We start from the raw sequence: 9,761 nt of genomic DNA, 5'->3' as shown, positions 1-9,761 counted from the left end.
AGAAAGTTTGGCCTGAGGACTGGTTAAACTCAACAAAGGAGACACTCAATAATACGGCAACAACAGAAACATACCTCTGATTAGTCATAGTAGTAAAATTCTTTTGGAAATGATTGCAAAAAGAATGAAGACTAAATTGAATTGAGAAATTTCAGAAGTAGAAGCGGGATGCTGACCCCGGTCAGACGCAAGAAACCAAAACTTCAACAGGAAAATTGTAATAGAAAAAAAATAAAAGCATGGAAAAGATCTCTTCCTATGCTTTATTGACTACACTTTGACATGGCAATCCATGACACTCTCTGGAAAAACGATATGGATTTCCCTCAACACATTATTCTGCTATTGAAAGCAATGGCCGACGAACAGAAAATAGCAATAAGAACTTCATACGGGCTGACAGAATGGTTTGACATCGAGCAGGTTTGTACCTCAATTCAAAGAAAAACAAATATATGCAAATACAGAGGCATGCTAATGACGTAAACAACAACCATTTTACACACATTCAAATCAACGGAAAACCTATTGAGAATGTGAAAGATTTTGTTTATCTTGGAAATCAGAAGAAGAATAGGAATTACAAAGTATTCAACAGTCGCTCTTACAAACATCTGGAAATACAATAACATATCTCTATCTACGAAGAAAAGACTAATAATCTCGCTGGTTTTCTCCATTGCATCCTACTGCTCGGAATGTTGGGTACTAAAGAATGCTGACAAGAAATAAATTGAAAATTTTGAATTATGATGCCATAGAAGAGTACTCCGCATCAGCTGGAAAGAAAAGAAAACGGATGAAAAAGTCGTTAGAAAAAAAAATCAAATGTGACGATAGACTCCTGAACAACCTAAATGCGAGAAAAATGACCCTTTTCGGTCATGTACTAAAGAGTCTGAAAATAGACAAGATCTTGCTCACTGGTATGGCTTACGGGCCACGTGGAAGAAGTAAACCGAAAACTCGTTATGGCGACACAAAAAAAAAAAAAAAAAATGGCTCAAGGCAGGGTGTGGTGTGGAGGGACACAGCTGGCGTGTTCGACCAATCTTGATGATGGATACGAATCATAAAAGTAAATACTTCGTTCATGGTGATTCTTTTTTTCACCAGAATGTTTATAATCATATAGTCGAGTACTTTACTGATGAATACTTTTAATCACAAAAAGCATAATTTTCCTTATCGCGCCCTACCCAGATGTTTCTTTAGCAATACCGTGCATTCGGTCTTTTTTTGTATCTCTATACAAATCCCTATTTCTCGCATTAAAATAATCTTCTCGATCTCTTGGAGTTGTTCCCTTGACGGTGTAAAAAAAAAAAAAAAAAAAGGTTCTCCATATAATTTTCTTCGACCACCACCCCCGGCATATCACCTATTTTATTATTTTTTACAACACACATCCTTATCTTCCTTTATTGCCCCATATTCCCCAGCATCGCTATCAATTCTATCAGCATCTGGTGGACCCTAGTGCGTTTCCTACAATGATTATTTTTTACCATCTCTTTTATCCAGCATTTCCAACAATTGTCTAAGTTTGATATTATCAAAAACCGTACTGTGACCTATCAAATACAAGAAAAGTAGTTTTCTGTATTTCAATTGAGCTCTCTGATAACATTCTGAATACTGGATTTTGTGTTCCAGTTAATTCTGCGAGGCAACAGAATTTTTTAATTTGGATTTTGATGTTATTTGTTGCACTGGTCAATGGCATCCTTAAAAAGAGTTGCAAGGACTTGATTCTTGATGCCTTTAGTCCTGCGCAACTCGTGCCCCAGCTTTTTTTTTTTTTTTTTTTTTTTTTTTTAGCAATATGATACAGATTGATTTGCAAAAATCAAGTGTGTTTCCAGTTTCCAAAACCACGTCAGCCACTTGTATCATTTTCAAAATCTGTTATACTTTTGATCGGTTCTACATCCATCTAATCAAGACCTACTGCATTTATGTTCTTTATCTTATCAATTGCTTGTCACACTTCAGATTGTAGGAACTTTGGACGCGTCAAGTAACTTTTGATAAATAATAATTTTCTTCTCTCATCATTATATGGATTTATATTGTATTTTATCCATTTTTGTATTATCGCCTCTTTTATAGTGATGTTTCTATCCTTTGCCTTCAAACCTCTACTTATTCCTTAAAGTCTCAATTTCAGCACATCTATTTTTAGATGTCCTTCTAGACATCTCTTTTTATCATTCAATCTATGCCGTTGTATTTCTTTTCTTAACTGGAAACCATCGTCTCATATCCCTTTTGTTGCCATTATATTTGACCTTGACTTTGACTGCCATTGAATCATGTGACTTCTATATTTTGTGGGACAGACATTTTTGTGACCTCAACCCGTCACTGGTCGGATTTCGAAAGCCTGCTGGGATATATCAGGACCCTGGCCGTTCTACGAGCTTGACTTTGGTGGCTTTTTGTTTGTGAATTCATAAACTTATTTGTGAACCCGATCTTCATTTGTGATGATTTTAAAGTTCAATTATTTACGGCAAAATATGTTTCCAAATGGTCATGTATGTTAAGACATATGCAGACCATTACTTAACCTGTGCTACTTCGCGCCGCAGGTAAAAGGGCGTCTGCTAACGCAGCTGTCTGTTTGATTAGATATGCTGTATATATGCACTTCAACTGGTCACATGCCTTTCCGCAATTGAGCCCGACCTCGATGCCAAAAGTCACAGGAATCGGAGTCAAACATAACTAAGAATGCGAAAACACTGCTTCGAGAAAGTAAGCGGGAGAATACCTTAGCCATTTACCACGATCTGGCATTTGGGACAAGAATTCCAAAGGTATGTTAAAAAGTCCTCATAGTGTCTATCGACTTCTTGAACTTTTTCTTCTTCTTCAAACACATGCCTTATCTACAAGGGATAGCCGTGATAGCTACATCCTCCTTCATCCCAACTCTCAGCATAAGTCTTGCACTGAAAAGGACTAAAGTGTATACATCCCTGTCATTAAGAAAAGACGAACGATTGAATAGTTGTCCATCAAACATCTCCCATTTTCTAGTGACTATAAAACTTAAATGAATGGATATGGCTATGATAATCTTTGCCAAATCACAGTTCTCAGCATAGGCAATGCAAATACATTGGAGGCGATCTGTTTAAGGTTATATATAATTTTATATACTGTAGTAATATCATATCAGCTTCGTTAGTCAAACTATGAATATATGAAAAAACACATGGATATTATAAATGTTTAAACGGAAAGATACTGTAAATGTGAAAATACCAGTAACTGAAATGCTGTCAATAGCCATCATTAAAGAAATATTTACATTGTTTTCTTATCTTAATGATCCTGGTACAATTATTGGCACTTAAAGAAGAGAAACAAATTGCAGTTGAAGATAAATACCGCTTAACATAATCATGAATTTTGAATTGAACATAATTGTGAAATTTGATTCATGTCTAAGCAATATTCTCTGACCAGTGATATGAAGACTGAAGAGTGATCTCAAGATTTTAATCGGAAAATCATTGCAAAATGTTCTGCTTTCAACAGCTGGCCGCTTCTCCGCATGGAGCCTATTGTGAACTAATGCAAAAGCCATTTCTTCTACAATATTTTCGGCTGTGAGAGCCAGGGAGTACTGTGATAATGCTGGGCTCACTTTTTCACTCTGGAGGACAAACTGTTAATATGGCTGAAATCAAAGAATAATTATCAGCTAAGATAGTCAAATGCAATGATCTAGGATTTGCAATTACGATGACAATGTCAGTGGATATTGTATTGATTCTAGAAGTATAGTAATCTTATTTTGGCCTAAATAAATCAAATATGGTTTATGTGATTAGCTTTCACACACACACACACACATACATGCATATATATGCATATATGTATATACATGTATATATATATATTTATATGTATATATATCTATCTATATATATATTTATATGTATATATATAAATATATATATTTATGTATATGTATATGTATATACATACACACACACACACACACACACACACACACACACACACACATATATATATATATATATATATATATATATATATATATATATATATATATATTTATATCATTGCACGTACAGTGACCACGCATAACCATCTGTCGCTTTTTTTGTCGGGTTCATTTTTATTCCATGGACTCGACTAGTTTTCGCCCCCACAAATATAGCAATCAATGGATTTTATTTTTTTGTGCTTAATGATAGTTCATTTGTATTTGTATATGTCACTTGTCTCATATATACATCCCAATTATAGTGGATTCAGTGTTTTCCTTTTAGCTGTGACGTCATCAATAACGGCGAGGTACAAGAACGTCTCCAAAAAATGAATCCGGTTTCTTACAAAAACGCTTAGGACGTAAACAATGGAGGGTGACAAGGATAAACCTGCGACTTCCCAAGAAAATGCCTCAGAAACACAACAAGAAAATCAGGAGCAGGAAAATAAACATTCACTCGCTAAGCAAAAGAGTAAGAGAATGTAAAGTATGAGGAAAGAAGGAGTGAGACTAGTGAGGATGGAGTAGGAGTGAGATGTGTTATGAGAAATGACTTTCGTAGAATCTTTTGACGTATTTAGGGGGTGGGGCATATAGCTGGGGAAAGGCGTAACGTAAATATATGCCAAACTATGTGTGAAGTAATTGGATGAATGAAATGGAATCTTGAATAGGTACAATTTAATGAATAGTATTTCTATATACTGTAATATCTACTTTTCCAGCCTTTATTTTTGATTATGCCATTCCTGATTTTGTTTGTCAATAAATATTTAGCAGGTACTTGCATTGCCTGTCAACACTTAGGGAAGGCCAATGAACCTTTACCACATATTTTTTGGCTAGATAAAGATATTTGACCTTGGTAATTAATTGTCGTCAGATGAGAAACAGTCCAAACTTGTTTTGCCAGAATATGTGATATGAAGGTTCCTGGGCCATTGCTGGAGTGTGCCAAAAACATGTTTAAATCCTGATTGAAGGCCTCCAATCACAAGTTCTTGCAGATTAAGATAGAATGCAACCTTTTAATTCTAGGGAATGTTTTCAATATGGAAGCTACTGTGTGTGTGTCTTCTAAATATTTCCATATTTATTATGTAGAAGTATGTAATGATTCTTAGCATTACATAGCTACAACATTGTAGTGTGATGTAATTATCCTTTTATGTAAACATTACTCCCATTTTTTATTAGACATTACAAATATGCAAAAATAACTACATCATTTGTTTTATTATGCTTTGTTGTGATTCATGTAATACTAGAATTATTTAAAAATAGAATGAATGAAGTTGTACATTACTTAATGGTGCCAGATGGCAATGTATGTATATGTGCCATGGGAAAATAATTGTAATCATAATCAAAATTGTGATTATTATCATTATGACAAATTTTGATTGACAAAATATGTAGATTACCTTATTTATGCCTGTCTCTTGCTTTGGTTCCTACTATATCATTAGCATAGTATAGCCCTAAAGGGTCAATATTGCTAGCAATGTTTTGTGTGTAGCTGCACTTCAGAAAAGTAATTCTAGTCAGAGTAAACACTCACTGTCAGTATATCTTGTGCAGCAGAGCAACATCCTTAGAAATACACCTGACATCATCAGATTAATATTTTAATGCAAATGAGATGTGGTTGACCTTAGAAGATAAGAAAATTAAGTACTAACTTTGATTATAGGGTCATCAAATATATACTTTTTTGACCTAAGTGGTTGAAATTTCCCAGCTCAGATGTATATTACCACTTAGGCCTTAACACTATTTGAAAAGTAATAAGTAGATACTTTCTTATTTTTTGTCAGTGAGAATTTATTGGTGATATACTGTCATTTGTCAATATCAATTGTTCCCGTAATCAGCCTTTAACATTTCAGCCTTTTCATAAACTCCAGGTAGTTCAGTGTCACCATTATATATATTTTTTTCTTAATCGTTATTCTTCTATGTTGTGATTTCTTCATTTGAAAATTTAGTCACCAGTTCTCACTGATGTCATTTATTTTTATATATAACAAAACTTTATTATGGTGATATATGAAATTCCAATGAAATTTCAGTTGATGTGTTGCTGAAGGCCACAGGTGATGCTCCCATCATGAAGAAAAAAAAATGGGCAGTGGAAGGGGAGAAGCCAGTAGGTTGGGTAGCAGAATTCATACGCAGGTACCTCAAGCTTGAAGCTTCAGATTCTTTGGTAAGTAAATTGTTGATGTTTAAAGGAAGAACTAGGTAAAATAAGGCAGAGTGATGTATGTTTAACCTGTTAACAATGGATGACGTTATGTGGTGGCAGCACTTGCTGCTGGGAATGCAGTAAAATGTCATTTTTGTATGGCTGGCTCACTGGATAATCACTGGGTGACGGAGCATAGAGGAGAAAATAGAAGAGAGGAGAGGGAAATGGAGAAGGAGGGGGTAGTGGGTGAGGGAGGGGGAGGAGGGGAGGTGGAGGAGGAGGGGGAGGGGGAGGGGGAGGAGGAGGGGGGAGGGAGAGGAGGAGGTGGAGGGTAGAGGGAGAGAGAGTGGAGAGGAAAGGGAAAGGGAGGAGAAGAGGGAGAGGGAAAAGGAAAGGGAAAGGGAGAGGGGGCAGTAGCAGTTTAGGGAATGGGAATGGGTTAGGGAGGGATAGCAGGTGAGAGAGAGGAAGGGGGGGAGGGAGAGGGAAAGAGAAAGGTAGGAGGAGAGAGGGAGAGGAAGGTGTAGAAAGAGAGAGAGGGAGAGGGAAGGGAAGAGAGATAGGGAGAAAAAGGAGAGAGGGATAGGAAAAGGGAGGAGAGAGAGAGATAGGGAGAAGAAGGAGAGAGGGATAGGGAGAGAGATGAGAGGGAGACGGAGAGGGAGGAGAGAAAGATAGGGAGGAATGAGAGAGAGAGGGAGAGAAAGGGAGGAGAGAGGAGGAGAAAAGATGGAGAAGGAGACAGAGGAGAGAGGGAGGGGGAGAGGGAGAGGTAGGAGAGAAGAGAGAGGAAGAGGGAGGAGGGAGGAGAGGTAGAGGGGGACTGAGGAGAGAGGGAGAGAGATAGGGAGAGGGAGGAGAGAGGGAGAGGGAGAGGGAGGAGAAAGGAGAGAGGAGAGAGGAGAGAGGAGGAGAGGGAGAGGGAGGAGAAAGGAGAAAGGAGAAAGGAGAGAGGAGAGAGGAGAGAGGAGAGAGGAGAGAGGAGTAGAGGAGTAGAGGAGTAGAGGAGTAGAGGAGTAGAGGAGTAGAGGAGTAGAGGAGTAGAGGAGTAGAGGAGTAGAGGGAGAGGGAGAGGGAGAGGGAGAGGGAGAGGGAGAGGGAGAGGGAGAGGGAGAGAGAGAGAGAGAGAGAGAGGGAGAGGGAGAGAGAGAGGGAGAGGAAGAGGGAGAGGAGAGGAAGAGAGAGGGAGAGAGAGAGAGAGAGAGAGAGAGAGAGAGAGAGAGAGAGAGAGAGAGAGAGAGAGAGAGAGAGAGAGAGAGAGAGAGAGAGAGTGTGTGAGAAAGAGAAAGAGAAAGAGAAAGAGAAAGAGAGAGGAGAGGAGACAAGAGAAGAAGAGAGAAGAAAGAACCGAGTGCCGAGATGTAACTAATTACATCTCTTGGGTTGTGAAAATATTTAGTCTCATTTATACCCTATCATCCAAGAGAGAATAAGAGGAAGACAAGACACGACACGACACGACACGACACGACACGACACGACACGACACGACACGACACGACACGACACATCAAGACACATCAAGACAAGACAAGACAAGACAAGACAAGACAAGACAAGACAAGACAAGACAAGACAAGACAAGACAAGACAAGACAAGACAAGACAAGACAAGACAAGACAAGACAAGACAAGACAAGACAAAGACAAAGACAAAGACAAAGACAAAGACAAAGACAAAGACAAAGACAAAGACAAAGACAAAGACAAAGACAAAGACAAAGACAAAGACAATAGGTGAGGAGTGATGAGAAGAGAAGAGGAGGAAAGGAAAGTTAAGGAAAGGAATGGAGAGAGAGAGAGAGGGAGAGAGAGAGAGAGAGAGAGAGAGAGAGAGAGAGAGAGAGAGAGAGAGAGAGAGAGAGAGAGAGAGAGAGAGAGAGAGAGAGAGAGAGAGAGAGGAGAGTGAAGAGTGGAGAGAGTGAGTGTGAGTGATTGAATCATTTAAGTAATACAAATCAATAAAATATTTTTTAACATATTACATAAGAGTCATCCTACTATTGTGTAATATATGTTGATAACAATTACAGTAGTTGATAAGCGCTAATGAGTGTCTTTTCCCCTTTCAGTTTGTATACGTGAACCAGAGCTTTGCCCCTTCTCCTGACCAAATCATCAGGAACCTGTACGAATGTTTTGGTTCAGATGGCAAACTGGTGCTTCACTATTGTAAGACCCAAGCTTGGGGTTGATCTCTGACAGCTGTTGTAGATATTTTTATTTATTATCCTGTTGGTTTTCCATGGGCTTATGTGAAATGCTTGCTGCTGTATATGGTTGTAAGGCCAGTGACTTATGTTACAGGCATTTTATGTATGTCCTTCATGTTATCCTATGTATTTCACTCACTATGACAGATAAAGTTTTAATTCTTCTGAATAAATAAGTCTTATTTTTCTTTAGATTTTGCATTCCATGGTTGTTGGTATGTGTGTGTGTGTGTGTGTATGTATGGGAAGGTTCATGTATGTATAAGTATGAAATTAAGGTATTAAAGTTATGTTATGTAATCCTAAATCAAATTGCAAAAGATCATTTCAGTATGAAGTGAAAGCATTAACATGGAATGTGTATGCAGATGTGTGAAAATTTGACCTAAAGTAATGTCACAGTATTTTGTAGGATTGAATCTTTATTTATCTGATTGTTAGGAAAATTTATATATCCTTCATACTAAAGAAATAGGAGGAAGGAGTTAGTATTGTTTATTTATTTTTTGTTAATGCCTATCATATAATGCCATATATGGGCAGAATTTAGAGTAATATCATCAAATCTTTCTGAATTATTTTCTCTTTTTGAGAATGTATTAGTCAGAGAAATTCTTTTGATTCTCTACTGGACAAACATTCATTAACTCTAGTCCCTCCATTGTGCGTATCAGATACATTTTAATACAAATGAGAATTTTACCCTGAGTTTCATTTTCAGTTGAATGTGTCAATCCTATGAACAAAAGGAACTGTCATAAATATTGGCAACCTGGTTATCACTTCTGACACATGTGATATATCCAATGTATGAATATATAAACATGTGCATTTGTGTATGTTTATAAATACATACATATATATGTATATATACATATGTGTGTCTATCGGAGTATGTATAAATGTATGAATAGGAGTATTTGGTGGCACATACATATAAACATTCATATAGATATACATTATATATATTAATATATATATATATATGTATATATATATATAAATATATATATATATATATATATATATATATATATTTTATATGTATATATGTGTATATATTTATATGTGAATTTTTATATATGTATATATGTATATATATATATATATATATATATATATATATATATATATATATATATATATATTTATATATATATATATATATATATATATACACACATATATACATACAGAGAGAGAGAGAGAAAGAGAGAGAGAGAGAGAGAGAGAGAGAGAGAGAGAGAGAGAGAAAATTTATATGATATTATATATACATGTGTATATATATATGTACACACACACACACACACACACACACACACAC

General features: G+C 36.4%; 1 protein-coding gene across 1 annotated transcript; it reads left to right on the top strand.

Annotated features, from left to right (window-relative positions):
• The first annotated feature begins 2,681 nt into the window (after window positions 1-2,681).
• Atg12 (Autophagy-related 12) lies at window positions 2,682-9,136 on the top strand. The gene is made up of 4 exons (XM_043015055.2): window positions 2,682-2,822; window positions 4,311-4,502; window positions 6,103-6,239; window positions 8,294-9,136. The coding sequence occupies exons 2-4, from the start codon at window positions 4,397-4,399 to the stop codon at window positions 8,414-8,416; spliced, it is 366 nt and encodes a 121-aa protein (XP_042870989.2). The 5' UTR covers window positions 2,682-2,822; window positions 4,311-4,396; the 3' UTR covers window positions 8,417-9,136.
• Window positions 9,137-9,761: the final 625 nt, after the last annotated feature.

This window comes from Penaeus japonicus, unplaced genomic scaffold (assembly GCF_977035675.1).
Source record: "Penaeus japonicus unplaced genomic scaffold, GWHDUDI00000001_assembly GWHDUDI00000013, whole genome shotgun sequence".
Taxonomy (NCBI): Eukaryota; Metazoa; Arthropoda; class Malacostraca; order Decapoda; family Penaeidae; genus Penaeus; species Penaeus japonicus.
The sequence above is the reverse complement of the archived record's forward strand: the minus strand, read 5'-3'. Positions and strand labels throughout refer to the sequence as shown.